The sequence below is a fragment of the Desmodus rotundus genome, chromosome 1 (genome assembly GCF_022682495.2).
Source record: "Desmodus rotundus isolate HL8 chromosome 1, HLdesRot8A.1, whole genome shotgun sequence".
Classification (NCBI taxonomy): domain Eukaryota; kingdom Metazoa; phylum Chordata; class Mammalia; order Chiroptera; family Phyllostomidae; genus Desmodus; species Desmodus rotundus.
Window position 1 is genome coordinate 5,949,171 of NC_071387.1, and position 19,945 is coordinate 5,969,115.

A 19,945-nucleotide genomic window follows, 5' to 3' on the forward strand; every position below is an offset into this window, starting at 1 on the left:
GGTTCACGATGCTAATCGCTGCTGGTCACCCTCACAAACCCGCCTCCATGATTCTGTTCTCATGCTGGTTTTCCCAGGCCTCATTTGGACAGACCCCTACCTGGTTGAGGACCTTCTGCAGGTAGGGCGTGCCCATGCGGTCAGCCAAGTGTCGGTAGGATGGGTGGGACAGGAAGAACTTGCGTTCGGCGGCCAGGGCAGCCGTGATGTCCTTTTTGCCATCGATGTCCTTCTGGCTCCGGTTCACCACCCCGATGTAGCCTGTGGATGGGGTCAAGGTCAGGGTCAATCCCTTGCAGGGGGCGGTGTAAAGGGAAAGGGCACTGCAGCCAATTGCAGGAGTGGCCTGACTACCTCTGCGCAGGGGGAGCAGCTTGTTCTCCAGCACGTCGCGGGCATCCGTGCCCTCGTCCATCAGGTCCAGCTTGGTGATGACACCGATAGTGCGCTGACCTGGAGGGCGGCAATGAGGGAGGTGGCCCAGCGCACTGGTACTGCCATCCTGCCGCCCCCATCTCCCCGCTCACTCTATCACCAGCTGCCTGCCTGCCCCATTCGTTCTCCACACAGTGGCCCAAATGATATTTTAACATTTTTCTCTGAAAGATTTTATTTATTTATTCTTAGAGAGAGGGGAAGGAGGGGAGAAAGAGAGAATCATGGACGTGTGAGAGACACATCGGATGGGTTGCTTCTTGCACATGCCCCAACAGGGGACTGGCCCCACACCCGGGCATGTGCCCTGGCTGGAATCCAACCGGCCACCTTTAGCTTTGCCGGATGACGCTCAACCAACTGAGCCATCCCGGATGGGGCCAGTTTGATTTTTAAAGGCATAAATGGGATCCTACCCTTCAGTGACTCTCCCTTACACTGTGAATAAAAGATCCCCGGAGCCTTGTGCTGTCGCTGCCTTTGAGTAGGAACTTACCCTGGGGGTCCACCTCCTTGGCGATCTTGAGGGCATCGGAGTTGGCCAGGTCGGAATTGGCCGGGGACACGGCCAGGATGAGGCAGTTCTCCTTGGTGACGAACTGCATAAGCATGTCCCGGATTTGAAACTCGATGTCGGGAGGTTGGTCTCCCACCGGGACCTTGGTCATTCCAGGCAAGTCCACCAGGGTCAGGTTCAGCACTGGACAGGGCGGATAGAGGGTGGGCTCAAGGTGAGTGGCTGGGCCGCAGGCGGGTGGATTCAGAAGCAAGGTTTACAGAGAACCCCCAAGGGAGCGTGGCCACAGGTGGGCGGGGTTAGGAAGGGCGCTGGTCTCAAGTTGGGCCCTTTGAAGGCGTGGCCAGGGGTGGGCGGAGTCACGGCGGGGTGGGGCTTGGGATAGAATGCTCTGAGGGGGTTGCTGTGGGGGCGGATTGGGCTGGAGGGCCGAGCCAGAAAAGGGGTGGGGCCAAGAAATGGTCCTAAGGGGCGGGGCTAAGCAAGGGAGCCCAAAGGCCCGGAAGGCCCGCAGGTTTTCTCACCATGCGGCGAGTAGACACGGAGGTTGATGGGCACCGGCGAGATGCCTTTGTTGGTGCCTGTGACCCTGTCGGTCTCAGCCTCGATCTCCAGACGCACCTCCTCGAAGTCGGTGAATTTCTTCCCCTTGCAGTGCAGGAACTCGGCATATTCTGCTCCAAAAGCGTGGGGTGAAGGTGTTGGAGAGGAGGAGGGGGAGTAAGCATCATAGCCCGGAACCCACCTGGGTCCCATCTGCCACGGGGAATAGGGCCCCAGCCCAAACACTGCCTTTTTCTCCCTCCCCACAACAATGCCACCTCTCCGTTATGCATTTTTATCCTCACTGTCCAGATGGGGAATGAGGCCCAAAGAGGGGAAAGCCCCCCCAAGTCACACAGCAACTAGTTCAGCTGCTATGCTGGATCTCTCCTTGAGGATGGGGTTGGGGGCTGGAGAGACCAGCCTGGCTGAGGAGGGCACCTACCTGTGGTAGCATTGACCAGCTGCAGGACCAGGGGGCGTCTGGTGACAATGCCAGATCCTCGGGGCAGGAAGTCCCTGCAGTGAATTGGAGGTGAGAGGAGGGTCAAGGACGGAGGAGGCTCCCTCAGTCCCAGGGGCACCTGTCCTGCCACTAGGAGCTCCAAACCTCCCCCAAAGTGCCCCACCACACCTTAGCCCAAAGGCTTCAGGTCACTAAGGGCAGACTGCAGCTGAGAAAGGTGGAAAGGAGCTCCTCCACGTTCCCCGGGTCACAGAATTTATGCATCTGAGCTGGCAGGAGACAAGACCAAGTCCCCAGGCCTGTCTCAGGTCTGCCTTATGTTGGTTCTGAGCCAATAGGAAGTCCCTGCCCCAACCCAGAAGAAACTGAGGCACAGGGTGCCCCCCATGCACAAGTGTCCAGCGGCCACAGAGTGGATCCCAAGGAAACGGAGCCGCACCTCCTCCCCTCCCTTCCGTTGTGGGCAAGGGCAGCATCTCACTTCCCCTTCCCGGAGCCATCTGGCTGGGGTTGGGGATGAGGGGGGTGGAGGGAGGAAGGAGGCAAGGAAAAGAACTCCTGCTTCTTAAGTGCCTACTGCACGCCAGGCTTTTTGTGGGCATTACCCCATGGATAACACACAAGAGCCCCATGAGGCAGGCGCTGTTATTGTCCTTATTCACAGGTGAGGAAACTGAGGCCCAGAGATGCTCAGATCTTCAGGTTGCACGGCCAGTGTCTGACAGAGCAGACCCAGCTCTGTGTGACTCTGCAGTGACAGTGCCTGGCCTTCAGCCCCATGTAAACCCAGGCCCTGTAAGAACTGAACTGAGGGGTCCCCCAATCACCCCCTGCCCCCAGACATCTGCCTGCGCTGACATCGACCTCAGCAGTCTTTGGACTAACTCTCGGGGGTGCAAATTCACTCTGTCCTGTCAGCTCTTCTCCTCCCCACCCCTTCCACCCCATGGCCCCACCCAGGCTGGCACAAGCACCAGGGTGGAGGCCTCTCCGGGATCAAGCTGTTGGAACCCACAGTCATGGGATCCCCAGGGCCCCGGAAAGGGGGGAGCAGGCTGGAGCCTGAGGGGCTGTGAAGAGCTGCTCAGCCACCTCATTCATGGAGAGGTACATGGAGGCCCAGGAAGGGGAAAGACACACTCGAGGTCACACAGGGCTGGGACAGAGCCAGAGCAGGAATCCCAGTCTCCTGTCCCACCAGCTCAGAGCCTGACCTGGACGCACACAGCTTCCTGCACGCCAGGGTTGGGGACAGAGAGTCGTGGGTTCCTGGGGTCAAGGTCTCCTTTTGGAGCCCTGGGGAGGCCTCCTCTACCTCCTGTCCTCACCCTGCCCCTCCTCTAGGGAGATGAGTTGGCTCCTTCAATGGGGAAGGAGAAGGATGAGAAATCCTGTGTTTATTCATCATTCTAGATACAAGGCATGTACTTTTCACTTTTGCAAGACTGTGAGCTTCAGAGGGCAGGGCCTGCACGCTGCTATCTACCACTGTACCCCAGTGCCCAGCGGAAGGCTTAGCACACAAGAGGTCCTTAATAAATGCTGACTGAGTCCCTGAGTCCTTGAAACAGGGCTCTGGCATGGAAATCATCATTTCACAATAAGGTGGCTGAGGCTTGGAGAGGTGGAGTGACTTATCCAAGGTCCCCCAGTTAGGGATGGCAGGGCTAGGATTCACACCCACGTGTCCGTGGGACCCTACGGCCCGAGAACTTCCCCATCAAACCCTGCTGCTCACTAAACTCGAGAAGCCAGACGTGGCTTTTATGTAATTCAATTAAATTCTGTCTAGGACATATTTGGGAGCAGCTGCTCTGCGCCAGGCCCTGTGCTGGGCCCTGGCGATGGGAGATGATGAGTCAGACAGTTCCCACTCGGTGGAGCTCACGGTGCGGTGGGAGAGACAGACAAATAAACAGATAATGCAATGCAGTGTGACATGTGCTGGAGAGGAGATACACCAGGCAGCACAGAGAAGGAGGTGATTAACTGGGGAGGGGGGCGGATGGGGGCGCTTCCTGTCTCTATCTCTCCCAGCCCTTACTGACTCCTTTGGGAGGGCAACTCCCTAGTATTTGGGATCTCCCAGCACTGTGGAGATAGGACATCTGTTTTTACAGAGCTTAGGGTGAGTATGGGGGCCTGGGGTCCACCCCCTTCCCCATTAGCTCTGCACCCAGCGATACCATGGCAACAGTGGTTGCCAAGGGAACTTTAGGAGGGGCTGGGAAGGATGGGACTCCCCACAGAGAACCCCCACACAGAGACATGGACTTTCCCTGGAGCTCTTCCCTGAGAGGCCTCCCCGCACCCCACAGACGGGCCACTCAGCCCTGGCAGGCAGGGAGAGGTCTGAGAAAAGCCACACAGAGGGTGTATGGAGCCCAGGACCAGGCCAAAGGGGATGCTCAGGGGTCTGGGCCAGCCCGCCCCAGGTCACTGGCTCTCCAGGGCTACTTAAAGGACAAGCAGCTTATAGGAAGCAGGAGATTAGAGGGCAGGGCTATGTGTGGGAGCCGAGCCCCTTCGCAGACCAGCAGGGCCAGGGTGGGGATGGGGGCGCCTGGGTGGGGAGGGGCCCCATCTCTGCTACAGCCGAGGTTCTCTAAGGGAATCAGAATTACCTGGGCAGCTTGCTAAAACGCACATTCCTCAGACATGCGGGGTTCAAATTTTGTGGGGTGGGGTGCAGGGGAGGGGAGGAGGGAATCTGGATGTTACACACAATCCCCATATGATTTTCATGTTCCCTTTCAAGTTCAAGGATCACTGGCTTAGTGGTGATGACCCAGTGCAAGGCAGAGGCTCAAGGGAATTCCACCTTGGCCATTCCCAGCTTGGTGCCCCTGGGCAAGTTGCTCTGGGTCTCAAGTCCTCAGCTGTGAACCAGCATCATCTAAACCGGGTGTAATGTACTACCTCGTGTGGCTGCGGGAGGATTCACGGAGCCTTTCCATGGAAAGAGCTCAGCTGGTGCTGGGTACCCAGCAGGTGCTCAGCAGCTCGAGGGGCCTGCCGAGACAGCCTCCTGTTCGCAGCCTCCTCCCTAGGAGGATTATCATCAGCAAGGGATCCAATACCCTGGAGAACCCTCTGCCTTGCCTCCTCTGGGCACTGAATCAGAGCTCAGGATACTGACCGCGAAGTGGTGGATGGAAACAATGGACATTGAGGAGGAGGAGCTTTCAGAGAATGTCTCATTTCCCTGTCACTGTCCAGAGGGTAGGACAGACTCCCAGAGAGGGGCCGGGAGCTGTGAGGGAGTGATGGGAGAGGCGGCTGAGACAGGGCCTGAGGTCCATTTCTCAGCCCCCGCCGGACAGTCAGAAAGGAGCAACTGCTGGTTCCTGTGTCCAGACTGGGATTGCCTTTCTCCTGGCCAGATTCCTGCACCGGGCCCAGGCTCAGCACATAGTAGGTGCTCAGGCAACACTCAAAGGAGGCAGCACAGCTCAGGCCTGGCAGTTCATCAGCTCCGGCCTTTCACCTGGACACGCTGTCCGCCAGCGCTCTAAATGTCCCCTGTCGCCTCCCCACTGGGGACTCGGGGCTGATCCAGCCTCCAGCCAGCGCTGCCCCTGCACCGCCCACCCAACTTCTGGTTAGCCTGAGGGAGGACAGAACAGGTGCTCAGCGATAAGTGTGTTGGGCCCACCAGCCTTGGTGGCCGTGTGGGCGGGACGGATGGTGGCATGCCAGCTCTCCCCACTCATTCTGGGCAGATGGTGGTTTCCCAGGGAGGCTGTGCCTTGCCATATGCAGGGGCACCTTTAAGCCTGATGCACAGAGAGGAGGAAATAAACACCTCTCAGGACCTCCTAACACCACACACTCCCTGTCTGAATTGTTACTGTCACTCCCAGACAGGTTTGGGGAAGTATACCAAAGGTACCCCTGCTCTGGTGCCTGAGATCCAAGCCCAGAGCTCAGGGACCCTGGTTCTCAGATTCTGTTGAATGCAAACTATGTCAGAGAGCTTCATGCCTGGTTCAGTGTGTATCAGCGGCGCTCATCCTTATTAGTCTCCTATTCCCCAGGCTCTGATGTCAGACTGGCCTGGCATTGAATGTCAGAGCTGCCACTTAGGAGCTGTGTGGCTTAAATGACCATACCTCTCTGAACCTCAGTTTCCACATCAGTAGAATGGGTTGCTGGGGGCTTGTGTAAGTTAAGGCCTGGTAAATGGTAGCTGTTAGGGTTATAAATTATGATCGCTTGACCTTGTCAAGCAAGCTGAGAACACAGGCCAGGCTCCCACAGCCACGTCACCAAACGGTACAGCAGGGAGGGAGCTAGGAGGTGGGTGTCCCAGGGGCTGGCCAGAAGGGTGGGCGGTGGGCCAGGGTATTTCCAGCCAAATCTTGCCCCTGGAAGTGGGAGGCAAGGGGCCCGGCGGGCCCTGAGGAGCTCTCTAAAGCAGGGAGCTAGGGCGGAGGCGAGCATGTAGGTGGGCCAAGAAATACAGTTGGGAGGAGGTGAGGCTCCTCCAGGCAACAAGCCCCTCTCTGTTCCTGCTGCCCGGGAGGCCCCAGGCGCGCCCACATCACACGGCCCATGGATTTCCAGCGGAGGTTTGGACATTTCAGGGCAGTCCTGGCTTTGGCTCTCCCTGAGGGTCTGCTGTCCTGAGCAGGGACTGGGCTGGTCCTGTTTACCACCATAACCCCAGCACACAGCACAGATCTGGCACGCACTGGGCACTCCCGGCACCCCTGCTGGCTGAGAGAATGATTTGAAGTCGAGCTCCTCCAGTTTTCCCACCATCGCCTTCATTGTCCAGATGTGGAAAGTGAGGCACGAAAAGGGAAGAGTGGTACCCAGGGCTCTGGATGCCAAGTGTGGGGTTCTGCCCACAACAACTATTTTCTTTATTAAAGGAAATGTATGATCTTCCTTTCTACTGTATCATTCCATCCTTCCTACCTATCTTCTTTGCCTTTCTTTCCTCCTTCCTGCCCTCCTTGCTTCCTTCTGAGTGTTGACAACTTTATATTTTCAAAATGGAAATCAATTTCTCTTTTGCCCCTTACTTTGAAAAATCTTAGGGCTTCCGGTGGCAGGGTCTGCAGAAGGTATGGACAGGAAGCCCCTGAAGCCGTCCAAGAAGCAGGCCAAGGAGATGGACGAGATAAGGCATTCAAGCAGGAGCAGAAAGCGGAGCAGAAGAAAATTGAGGAGCTAAAAGCGAAGGCCGAGGGGAAGGGCCTCCTGGCCACGGGGGGAATGAAGAAATCTGGCAAAAAGTGAGCTATCCCTTGTGCCTGGGGCAGTAACCGTGACCCTCAGTTCCATTTTTGTTTGAACACCTGGGTTCCTGGTCACGTCACCTTTCGCCACCTGTAGCTAGAATGAACTCGAATGAAGTGTTGTCTTGGAGCCCGTTGTACATTTAAAAATACACTTTCATAAAAAGTTAAAAAAAAACCTTATGTTCTCCCTTTAAAAAATATTCAAAAGGGGAACAAGTGGTGATGGAAAGGAACTTGCCTTGGGGTGGTGAACACACTATGCAACAGACAGAGGATGTAGTATAGAATCGTAGCCCTGAAATCTATGTAAGTGTATTAACCAGTGTCGCCCCAATAAATTCAATAAAAAATATTCAGAAAACACATAAAATGTTCCAAAAATACCAAGCGGCCATCACCCCCACACCTGGGGTCTCCACCGCAAACGCCTGGTCCTTGGGAATAATGGTCACGGCAAATGCTGGCCAGGGAGGCCCCCGGGGGCTGTCAAATCCGCTTCATCAAGAGGTTTCTTTTGGGGCGACAGAAGTGTCCTAAAATTAGATTGTGATGATGGTTGCACAACTCTGTAAGCACACTCCAAACCCTTGTGCTGTCACTACCACAGGTGCGTTCTCTGGCGTGTAAATTCTACCTCAATACAGCTGTACTGAGGACTGTATTTAGGACTGATGTTTGCAGGGCTGTGTGAGGCCGGTGTGCCGGTCTCCCCATCTTAAAGGGGAAGAAACTGAGGCTCAGAGAGACAGGGTCAGGTGCCCCTCATCTGCCTGCACGCACTGGGCTCCCCTCCACGCTTAGGTGGCCGCTCTACCTGCCGGATGGCGCATCATGGACATGTCCCACCGTTCAATCCGGAGCTACGTCTGGGTATTTCTTATCACCAGAAGCTTGGTGCGCAGGGCTCTCAGCTCCACCACTCAATTATCTCCCTGCTGCAAACCTCAGTTTCCCCATCAGTGAAATGGGACACAGTCCATGGAGCAAGGGGTCCCCAGGGGCCAAGGCAGGTGCCCGGCGGGGGCCTCTGCACCCCTCCCAGGCCTCCTTTGGGCTGTCCTCACTGCTGGGAGGCAGGCCCGGGGCCAATGTGGGGGTCCTTTCTGGGGTCCTGGGTGGAGCTGGGATGTAAGGGCTGGGGTGTCCACATATGAGCCCTGGAGCTCCCTGTGGTACCGGATGGAGTGGGAAGAGACAGGGCAGCCTCCACACCCTGTCACAGAACTCCAAGAAGCCTGAAATTCTGACTTCCAAACGAGCTTTTCCCTTCTTGCAAGATGGCAGATGAAAAAACTGAGAAGCTGGATACTAAGGAGAGGAAACCTGAAGCCTAGAAGGCTGATGCCGGTGGCAAGGTTAAGAGGGGTCACCACAAGGCCAAGACACCTAAGAAGGGGGAGCTCCACCGCAGCGAAACCCTGGCCTGGCCCGAGGAATTGGCAGATAGCCTCGGTCAGCTGTGCGTTCCCGAAAGGCCACGCACAAGGGGACGTCCGTAGCTAAATCCAGGATTGGAAAGAAAAAGAAGGAAGTTCTCGCTACTGTCACGAAGCCAACTGGTGGTGACAAGAATGGTGGCACTTGAGTAGTTAAACTTCGCAAATGCCTAGACATTATTCTATGGGAGATGTGCCTCGAAAGACGTTGAGCCGTGGCCAGAAACACTTCTGTTGGCGGGCCATTCTGATCGTCCTCACTGAGGCAACAGGGTGGTTTTCCCGAAGCAGCTGAGCAGTGGCCTGCCACTTGTGACTGGACCTCTGTCCTTAATCAAGTTCCTCTGCATAGAACACACCAGAAGTTTGTCATTGCCACCTCCACCAAAATTGATACCAGGGGTGTGAAAATCCCCAAATATCTATCTCCCTGCTGCTGCAGAAGAAGCTGCACATGCCCCGACGCCAGGAGGGTGAGATCTTTCACGGAAAGGCGAGATTACAGAGCAGCACACGGGGGATCGGAGAGCCGTGGGCTCGCGAACTTGGCGAAAAGTCATAGCTGCCCCTCAGCTCCGGGGCTCCCTCGCCTCTGTGCTTGCTCTCTCCAACGGCCTTTGGCCTCACACGCTGCTGTTCTAAATTTCTTACGAAGAATCTAATTAAATAACTGATCTGTTAAAGAAAAAACATTCAGCCCTGGCTGGTGTGGCTCAGTGGATTGAGCGCCAGACTAGGAACCAAAGGGTTGTCAGTTCGATTCCCAGTTGGGGCACATGCCTGAGTTGAGGGCCAGGTCCCAGTCTCGGGCGCTCGAGAGGCAACCACACGTGGATGTTTCTCTCCCTCGCTTTCTCCCTCCCTTCCCCTCTCTAAAAAAATCTTAAAAAAAAAAATTCCAAACCAGCCTGCCAGGTTGTTATGAAGGTGTATGTGTCAAGATGGTAGAATGTCTTGTGCACAATTCCTTAGCTTGGTTTATAACTGGAATACTTAGACATATGGCAGGTGCGCCTCCGTTTCTGTTCTTGTTCCACACCTGAGGATACTGCCTGTGGCTGGCTTCCTCCACTCCCTGCTCCTGCTCTGCCCCTCTGTGTGGGCTGGCCTGCATCCTGACCCCTGGGGCTCTGACCCTCTGACCCCAGCCAAGGCCTGGGAGTTCTCCTGGCGCCAGGATCAGATGCAAAAGCTGATCTGTCGTCTGCCAGAGTCACCTTTCATGTCCAGCTCTGCTGGAGGGGGCGGGGGTTTGGGGAAGATGTGCCCTGGCTGAGGCTGGGCGAGGCTGGGCACACGAGTCCAGCTACAGGCTTGGCTCAGCATATGGCAGGGGCATGCTCTGAGCATGCAGGGTGTCCTGCAGGGCCACAAGCACCTCCCCGACCTTCCTGGTCCCACTTCGTTCTCTGCTCCTTGGGCCTTTGCTCAGGTGCGACCTGCACCCGGAGTGCGGTAGCTCTGTTGCCTAACCAAGTCCTATTTTTGCTCAGGGCCAGACGTCAACGCTCAGATGCCTCCTCTGGACCCCTGGTGACCCTCTCCCTTCAATACCAGGCTCCTCCTGCCCTTCTTCAAACACTCAGCAGAGCTCTTTGTGTGATTTAGTGTCTGCCTGTCCTGCTTGGCTGTGAGCACCCGAGAGCAGGGATGGGTCCGGCCTGTGCAGAGCTGTGTCCTCGGGCCTGCCGTGCTGCAAGTGCCGAGGAGACGGCAGTTCCCGCTGCCCTCTCTGGTCGGTGACTGTCTACCCACAATGCTTCAGTTATCCCCCATTTCTCTTTGGCCTCAGTGTTTGAGTGTGAGAAATGGGACCACTAAGGTGTGTGTCAAAATGTTCAGGGGGAAAGACAGAGCTTAGTAGTGGGGATGAGCTGCCCCCCATGGGAAGGGCCGGAGCTAACCCAGAGGGGCTCTCAGAAGCCAGAGACCAGAGGCCAGTGCCAGTCTGTGCTGGGGTGAAAATGGGGATGAAGGGGCAGGGGGATTGGTAGGAGGCATGGAGCCTGAGCAGGGTTAAGCAAAGACACTAGGAAACCCCAAAACTTGCCTCCCAGGCTGCCATACCCCGGGTTGAGAAGATCCCCACCCCATCCCCACTCTGGCCACACCTCCCAGCCAGCACCTATGCCCAGGCAGGAACAGAACAGGCACCTTCTCTATCTATGCCAGGGCTCCTCCGGAGCTCTTCGTGGGCATTGTCCGAATACTCACCACAACTCCAGAGGGAGGTGCTCTTATTACCCCCATTTTACAGATGAGGAAATAGCTGAGTGGGCCCCAAGTGGCAGAGCTGAGCTACAAATCCTGGCCTGATTCTGGAGCCGGAGCTCTCAGCACCCGCCACACTCTCACCTGCCTGGGGACCAGAGTGAGAGCAGCCAGGGCGCCGGAGCCTGGCAGCCTGTCCCAGCACACCCCACTCTTGGCTCTGGATGGGCACAGTGGGGAGCGGACAGGCAGCTGGGGTCAGACAAAGTGGAGCCTAGGGCCCCAGGCATCTGTTCGTGAAATGCCGGGGTGTCGGGGGCCCACGCACACTCCTCTGTCTGCACACATCGAGGATGATCTCATCTACTCTACAAGAACGGCTTCCAAATTTACATTCCCGGCCCGCCGTCCCCCTGAGGCCTCGACGTGCATTCTCACACTGCCCACCCCACGCCTCAGACTCCACATGCTCAAGCCCAAGCCCCAGACCTTACCCCGTCCCCCCAAACCTGCTCCCCGTACTCCGTGAATGGTGCCCACACCCAGCTAGGGTCAACAGCGCTGAAGTCGTCCTCAATTCCTTTTTCCTCGCCCTCCACACCCCACCCACAGGCAAGTCTTGTGGGAGCTTCCTCAAAATACATCCCGAAGCCCACCATTCCCTCTCCACTGCTAAACTCTGGTCTGGGACCCGTTCCCTCTTGCCCACCACAGCAGCCTCCTGCTCTGTCTCCTGCCCCCTCTCTTTCCCCCTCCCCAAGTCACCCCGCTACTGAAAAGCTTCTGGTAATAGTGAAAACAAGCCCAACTCCTCACCACAGTGTAAGGGCCTCGTGGTCTGGGCCCTGCCTGCCTCTCTGATGCCGTGTCCTCTCTGCTCACCAAACACCAGCCACAGCGGCTCCCCTCTGTTCTTCAGACACAGCAAATGTGTTACTGGCTCGGGGCCTTTGCATTTGCCATCCCCGCGGCATAGAATGCTTCTCCCGGGTTAGTCACATGGCTTCTCATCCCTTAGTTCTCATCTCGGACGCTGTCCCTTTCTCTGACCTCCCTGCGGACAGCAGCCCTTCTCTCCTCCCGAGCATCTCCAGCGTTCCTCATGTACGCACTTTCGAGTCCGAGATTTCAGTTTCCTCTCTGGAATGCAGAGCCTTTGTCTTTTCTACCTTAGAACCCCCAGCACGGACACGTTCTGGACACTCCGTGAATGTCAGCTGAGTGACTGAACGAGTCGTCCTCAGCATGGGCCTGGACAAGTCCTAGCAGGGTCCCGGGCAGCTGCTGGGCCAGCCCCATTACAGAGCCAACAACAGGGTCCTCCCAGGTGCCTGGGAGCCGCTGCTTCCTCTGATGCATTTTCCACTCCCTCTCCCTGGGGGCGTTGACCCCTGGGAAGCCCCAGTAGGCAGAGCTGCTGTTACCATGCAGATGGGCCTGGGGACCCAGCCCTAGATGGAGAGGTAAGGGAGCGCCTGAGGGAGCAGGCAGGACCAGCTGGGGCTCCACTGAACCTCGGTTCTCCACCTGCTCGATCCTGGGCCTGCGTCTGAACATCTGGCGCGTCCTCCTGCAGGGCCAGCCTCGGAGGGCACTGGGGAGCGAGAGGGCCCACCACTCCACAAGCAGAAGAGCTGTGGCCAGGCCGGCCTGTTGTGCTGCCAAATGCTGCCACCTCCCTCTGCTGGATGGTGAACTCCATGAGGGCAGTGGTCGGGTCTTCCCCAACACATGGACCCCAAACCTAACTGATGACCATCTCCTCCTTCCCTGTGTTTGCAAAAGGGCTTTTATACCCATGGACTCATTGAAGCCCCCCGGCCCGTCTCAGGAAGGCAGGGCAGCAGCTGTCAGCATTGTCCCTATCCTGCAGACCTGCACGTCCACCCCCATGCCCAGTGCGGGGCTTGGCTCTCAGAGGCTGTGCGGGTCAACACGAGGAACCTGGGCTCTGTAGGCTTTCCTGGCTGTGTGACCTTGGGCAAGGCACCTAACCTCAGCGTCTCTGTTTCTTCCACTGCGGGGTGGGCACCATGGTACCTGCCTCGTGGGGCTGTTGAGGGCCATCCTGTGGAGCCTGGTGTGGGCACATGGGAAGGGCTCAGTAGACGGTAGCTGAGGTGGCCTTCCCCTCCAAAACCCCTGCCCAGAGCACCCAGCCTGGCACAGAGCAGGCGCCCAGCAGACATTCGAGGGTGAGAGGCAGGGATGTGGTCTGTATGTTGTGCAGGGCTGGGTGTCCATGAGGGCCATTCAAGGGACTAAGGCCTCAGGGCTTTGTCGTTTCCAGGGTTCCCCTCACCCCCTCACTCTGACTGCTGGGCCATGGGGAAGGGGCCCATCTGTGTATCTCGTGCCCGTGTCTCTGCAGCTTTGGGGGTCACGTGAGCAGGAGGAGGGCTCTCTGGAAGCCGATCCCCAAGAGACAGACGGCCTCCCCTCTGCTGACCAGATGGACTGGCCGCCCCCACAGTGGCTTTCCAACATCCCACGGACACATTGCTCTAGTCAGGACCCTTCTCTCCCACCCACCCTCCCAGAGTTGGCATTGGGCTTCCCAGGTCATTAAAGAGGCAGAAACAACCATCCAGTCCAACTGTCCATTTTAGAGGTGGGAAACCGAGCCTCAGAGAGGGCAAGTGACTGGCCTGAGGCTTCCCAGCCGAACCTGCTTTGGACCCAGGATGTCTCTCCCCAGAACTGCTGCCCTCAGAGGGAAGGGCCTCTGCCTCCCTCTCCCACATGCCAGTCTCTTCCTTAGCCCTGAAGGTCATTGGAAGGAAAGCAGGGTTTCTAGAGGTGAGGGAGGGAAATGACAGGGCGGGGAGGGAGGTCAACATCAACCTGCCCCTCCCTCAGACTGCCCAGCCCCGTGCAGCTCCCCAGCACTGGGAGAACGTCATTCCCTCTCTCTCCTCAGCACCCCCAAAGCCATCTCTGCCTCCTCTTTCTTGGGGGAGGATGGGGGTCACGACCCTGCTGTTCCCCAAACCCGGGACCTTTTTTGTCTTGGCGGTTGCTCCCCACTCCCTGCCACCTGGCCCTCCCAGCGCCTGTGGGATCAGAAGCAGGAGGGGGATTAGGTTCTGCAAATGGCTCCCCCCTCCCCGCCATCCTGCCTCCCTGTCTTAGTCATCTTTGCCCTCCGCAGCCTTCACCCTCCATTACAATCCCTCTGTCAGGCCCCGGGGAGAACGACATTGACAGGCGCCCTCCACCCAGGGGCGGCGGCGGAGCAAAGGGCCGGCTCGTCAGAAAAGGCTCGGAAGCGGCGTTCCCCCAACCCCCTTCCCTTCCTCATCCTGCAGCCTGCGCCTCCCCCTAACCGCTGCGCTGCGCACGGATGGCGGCGGAGCCGCAGAGGTGTGTGTGAGGGAGGGAGGCTGCGCCTAGTCCTCGAGGCCCACGGGCTCTGTCCTCTCCCTGGGGCTGTGGGGGGTGTCCCCTGCCGCCGTCCAGGAATTCTCATGGCGGGAGGGAGCTGTCCTCCGTAGAGCACTGCCCCGGGGGTGCTGCCCCTCCAAGGGATTCCCGGAGTGGAAGGCAGGCGCTGAGTAATGCAGGCCCCTCGGTGCCCATGTGGGGGGTGGGAGGTAGGCAACCCCGTGCAAGGGTCTCCTGGCAGAGAGCTGTCTTCCTTAAAGAACGGGGTGGAGGAGGGGGGCGTGATACCACGGCCGGTGGCCTGACGCCGTTTTCGGATAAACTGGGGACGCTGCGCCCCTGAGGGGCTCTCGTGAAGGAGGAGGGCCGCCTTCCTCTGGCTGGAGGCGGGGTGGGGGGCCGCGGTCCGCGGGTGCAGCGCTAAGGGCTGCGAGGTCGCAGCGCCGTCGGGGCCGGGGGCAGGGGCCCAGGGGACTCAGGTGGGGAAGTCCGCGCTCCGGGGCGCACTGCTCCTACCTGCCTACGAAATTCTCCAGCACCGAGCTCTTGCCCGCGCTCTGGCCGCCCACCACGGCTATCTGAGGCAGGTCGAGGTCAGCGTTCTGGCCGATGGCGGAGAAGGCGTCCTGTAGCCGGTTGACCAGCGGGATGAGATCTTCCATTCCGCGGTTGCCCATGGCTGCGGCGGGCCCCGCGGGCTGCGATCCGGCCGCGGCTTCGGCTCCCGGCTCAGGCTCCGCCGCTGCAGCCGCGCGCTCCGACTGCCTGCGCCGCGGGCCCCCCGCCCCTCCGGGATCGGAGCGAAACGCTGCAGCTGTCAGCCGCCAGAGGGCGCCCGCGGCACTGCAGGACTGCCTCCGGGCGCAGGCGCTGTCAGCCACACCATGGGGATTGTAGTTTTTTCCTTCTGCGGGTTTCGGGGAGCTTGAGCAGTGTCTGTGGGGCGCGGGTGCTGCACCAAAGATATAATTTCTGGGAATGGATGAGGATCTCACGCCTAGTACCGGGACTTTCGGACAGTGGTTATGGCTGCTTCACTCCATCTTGCAGATAGGGAAACTGAGGCTTGGAGCGTAGAGGGGCCTTGTCCAAGGCCACAGTTTCCTGAGCACCTCCCAGAAGCAGGGCCTGTCCTAGGCACTGGAGATACAACTGTGAGCAAGACCGATGAGGTCTCCATCCTCACTGATCTTACATCCAGGTGGCAGATACAGGCAGTAAATGACCAAACAGATAAATGAAAGAGTAAAAGCTAGAATAGTTTATACCAAGAGCCATGGAGGAAATAAACAGAGGGTGTGAAAAGAGGTACCTGTGTGGGCACAAAAAAAAGTCCACGTTAGCCTGGGAGGAGTGGCGGGGGGGCCGCGTCCCGAGGAGGCTACTTTTGAGAAGAGACCGAGATGATGAGAAGAAACCAGTTATAGGCTGATCCGGGGGCGTGGGCAGGTGTCGGGGGAGCATGCCAGGCCGAACAAACAGCAAATGCAGAGGCTCTGACACTTACAAGGCCATTTTTGGAAGAGTTGGGACTTTCTGGCCTAGAGAGTAGTAGTCTTAGCCGCAACGCATCCGCGTGGTGGTAAGACAGGGGAATTCCAATCCGGGACTCCTGCAACCATTCCCTGTTGATGATCCCTGTCACACAGAGAGCCCAGGGAGACCCAGGCCTGGCCATCCACCTCTGCGTTTAAGGAACCTAATTCGGGCCCCCTACGAGGAGGCTAGGAAAGGGAGGCCAGCTTCCCCTGTGCTGTTGGGGGTCAGTGGGTCATTTTCTGTGCATGGAGAGCAGTGGCCTGTGAACCGGAAACTGTCATTTATTCACCCATTTCATACACATTTATTGAGCCAGGTGCTGTGCTAGTCCCCGGAGATAAAGCAGTGAACAAAATGGATGAGAAGTCCTTACCCACATGTGCCTGCCTTCCTGACTGGTGGAAAAAGAGAAACAACGCACAAATAAGCTAATGAACATGACTTTGTCACGTGGTGATGAGTGCCTTGGGAAGCAAGAAAGCTGGGTGAGGTTGGGAGCAGGGGGAGTGTTGCTCTTGTGTGGTCGCACTGGTGAGAGGAGGGGCTGGTGAGGAAAACCTTTGGGCAGAGACCTGAAGGAAGTGAGAGTGACACATGGGGACGTGTAGCGGAGGAATCTTCCAGGCAGGCAGAGGGGAATAGACAGGCGCTATCCCAGGGGACTGGCCTGAGCCTTAGACAAGCTGTGTGATCCAGGTCCCTCCAGGTCACTAAGCCTCAGTTATCTAATCTGGGAAATGGGAATAATGATCAGTCTGAAAGCCTGTGAAGGGCACAGCCCTGGCCTGGTGCACAGGAGACTCTCATTGAACCGCTGCTTTGAGGATGACAAAGATGACAGCCCTCCTGACAGCTGGGACATCAGCGACATGCAACACACGTCCTGAGCAGCTGCTCCAAGCCAGCCCGTGACTATGCTTTGAGAACCAGGGAGAGCAGAGGTGAAGCCTGGAGTGGAGCCATTCATTTAGGGAGAGGTGCAGTTTGCACGTGTCTGCGTAGAGGGTGCCATCGTGGCTGGGTTCTTTTTCCTAATTAGGATAGTGAAACATATTGTAAAAATCAGACTTTACACAACACTTGAAAGCTTCTGGTCGTCCTCCCACCCAGAGATAACCATTAGTTACAGCTTAGTGTTTATGCTCTGGCTTTTCCATATATATTCGTTTTGTTTCCCGTTGTTTTTACAGAAGTGGAATCATACTGTACCTCCTGTACCGCCATATCACCAGTGCCAGACCAGCGGCCTGGGCATCACCTGGAGTTTGTCAGAAGTGCAGAATCTCAGGCCCTTCCCATGGCCTGCAGGATCATACTTGGATTGAATAAGAACCAGGTGCTCCAGAAGGTTCCTGTGTGCACCAAACTCAGAGAAGCTCTGGCATATCTTACTGTGTGCAACTTTTAGTATCAGGACGTCTTGGGCATTTTCAGTGTAAGAACAGATAGGATGGCCATGTTCCTTGTGCATGGCTGCAGAGTCTCCCACTGTCTGGCGGTGCCCTGTTTTTTGTTCCCTCGTCTGCTCAGAATGCTTGGGTTGAACTTGAAGCATGGATGAATGAAATGCCACTGTGGGCTTTAGAGTGGGTTGATTCCAGCATAAGCAAAGGTCTGGAATCAGAAAGGAAGTGAACCTGAAATCTACCCTGGCCTCAGTTTCCCTCAGATTTTGGTGAGGGCCAAAGAATTGCAAATGGTTCTCTCCAAGCGCCGAGGAGCTGGGAGCCCCGAGGGCCAGTGGGTTAGCTGAGAGCCTTAGAGATGGCTTTGACTGTCCACGTTGAGCACCCAAGAAGGAGCATTATCTCTGGAGTTGCTGCACCGTTCACCACCAACTGTGCCGGGCAGATTAACAACAGGAAATTCGCTGGGCATTTCGTCCCTGCCGGGTTACCGTGCTGAGAGATTCTGCCCTCAGGAGGGAGAAGTTTTGACTTAGCTTCTTTTGATAGATGAGGAAACTGAGGCACAAAGAGGTCAATGAGGAAGAGTCTATATTCACAAAGCCAGGAAGTGATGGAATGAAGATGAGAACAGAGCAGGTAAGAGTCCAGCTTCCAGTTTCTACCCTACATGACACCAGCTCTTGTAACTTGTATATTTTTAATGCACATGAAACACCAGCCCACCCTGGCTGGTGTAGCTCAGTGGATTGAGTACGGGCTGTGAAGCCAAGGGTCGCTGGTTCAATTCCCAGTCAGGGGACATGCCTGTGTTGCTGGCCAGGTCCCCAGTGGCGGGTTCGTGAGAGGCAACCACACATTGATGTTTCTCTCTCTCTCCTTCCCTTCCCCCTCTCTAAAAAAAAAAAAAAAAAAAAGAATAAATAAAATCTTTAAAACACACACACACACACACACACCTGCCTTTCTGGTAGGGTTTCTGTTGTACATACAGTAGGTGCTCATTACATGCTGGTTGTATGGTTGTATTGAATTAAACAGCAGCCTTATTGTACAGCTCCTGGGTCAAGCCATTGTATTTAGTTAGTAAGTCTGATGAGGGTCTGGGCCCCTTGGGTTCGTTTGTGCCTTTATTCTTCAACAGGTATTGATCAGTGGCTAGCTACTTCATGCTGGACCTCCAGCAAGACCTAGGGGGAGGAAGAGGTTAATAAGATGTGGGACATGTCCTGCTGGAATGTGGATTCACTGGGGAAAGACGAGCTAAGCAGAGAACAATGCACCTGTCCAGGTCTGGGGCAAGGTCACTGCTGAGCAAGCAGCCACGCCAGGCTGGGGCACACCCAGTGTCCTCCTCTGCATGGCTGCAGGCTGAGCACTGAGGTTTCCCCTGGGCTGCTGGTCCCTGGTTGTCCAGGCGTCTGTGCTTGCACTGCCCTGTCTTACAGTGAGGAGCTTCCCATGGGCCCAGAACATGGCAGGTGCCCTTGTGTGCTGATGGTTAGGTGCATGTGGGTCAAGAGCGCAGCACAGAAGCTGGGCTGCCCCGTGTTCAAATCCCACCTCTGCCACTTTCTAAACCAATAACCTTGGGCAAGTCACGTTCTGAATGAGTTTTATAATCGGGAAGTAGGTGATGCTGCTGCACCCCTCCCTAGTGCTATCTGCCCTTCAGAAATAAAGCCCAACTCCTCAGGTCAACCTTCAAAGCCACCATTATCTATGTTGCCCTTTCAGCTAAAGGGGTGACCTTCCCCTGACCCCGGATTGTCCGACACTCCGGCCTGACTGAGCCACTTTCGCACCTCTAAGCCCAGGCGGAGTTAGGCACCTGTGCTGTCCCCGCCCCTAACCATCCCCAACCTCTGTGGGGTTGCAGTAGAGCGGGTCCTGAGGCTTAGGGCAGCACCTGTCACATGACTGCAGATGGCTCCACACCCGAGTCTCCGCTACCTGAACGCTCTGGGTCGGCTTCGGGTTTGCGCGTCCCTAGCGCCATCGTGCGCCCCGCCCGCACACAGCCGGCGCTTATTGTAAAGGGAGCGAATTGCCCAGAACTGTTAACAGTTACAGACTGAGCAACAGCAAAGGGAACAGGGATTGCTATTTGGCAACCACGTACTGTTTGGCTCAGTGACCCGGTGTAGGGACGGAAGGGAGGGGCGTCGGGATGCAGGACAAAGTCATAATTACACGGACTTTCCAAGCAGGACCGGTTCAGGGTCCGGATGAATGTCGTTTTTTTTATCATTGAACTCAGACCTTTTCACCCGCTGCTGAATCAAGTCGGCAACAAAACACTTTCAAATGGACCTCCCCACTTTTTTCTGGAGCACATTCTTTTGCCAGGTTGTGCGGGTCGCGTCTCGCCGGGTCTCGGTTCCCGAATGTCCAGCGGTCGACTGCACGCCCCCTCCCACCTCAGCCCCACGCGAGCCTCCCCGTATCTCGGGACAGTGGTGGCCGCGGGGAGGTCGGTTGGGGACGGTCCTCCTCGAAGTTGCCCGCGATGTCCTTCCCAGACGACAGATCCCTCCCGGCGACAGACGGATCTTGAGTCCAGAGCCGCCCCTTCCTGATGCAGAGGACCGGGATCGGAGGGTGTGCTCTGCCAAGGGCACCCTCTCAGCCCGGAGTCGCGCCCGCAGGCGCCGCGGCTCCAGGTGAGCCGGTACCGCCCCGGCAGCGTGACGTGTGCGCGGAGACGGATCTCGCCGCGCGGTCTGAGGCACCGGAACCTCCGGTCCTCCAGAGGGCGC

The 19,945-nt window shown here is 57.1% G+C and overlaps 1 protein-coding gene across 15 annotated transcripts in view; it reads right to left on the reverse strand.

Moving 5' to 3' along the window:
- DNM1 (dynamin 1) overlaps window positions 1–15,021 on the reverse strand; it is a 41,668-nt gene extending 26,647 nt beyond the window's left edge. For all 15 annotated transcript variants that reach the window (XR_008426355.2, XR_008426354.2, XR_008426356.1 and 12 more), the window contains exons 1-6: window positions 14,758–15,021; window positions 1,941–2,014; window positions 1,477–1,626; window positions 932–1,135; window positions 355–453; window positions 101–261 (exon numbers count right to left, since the gene is read on the reverse strand). Coding sequence is in view for 11 of the 15 variants with exons in the window: in XM_053920155.2 (XP_053776130.1) it covers window positions 101–261; window positions 355–453; window positions 932–1,135; window positions 1,477–1,626; window positions 1,941–2,014; window positions 14,758–14,918 (849 nt within the window). In the remaining 4 variants the exon portion in view is untranslated. The remainder of the gene's footprint in view (window positions 1–100; window positions 262–354; window positions 454–931; window positions 1,136–1,476; window positions 1,627–1,940; window positions 2,015–14,757) is intronic.
- Between the last annotated feature and the right edge of the window lie 4,924 nt (window positions 15,022–19,945).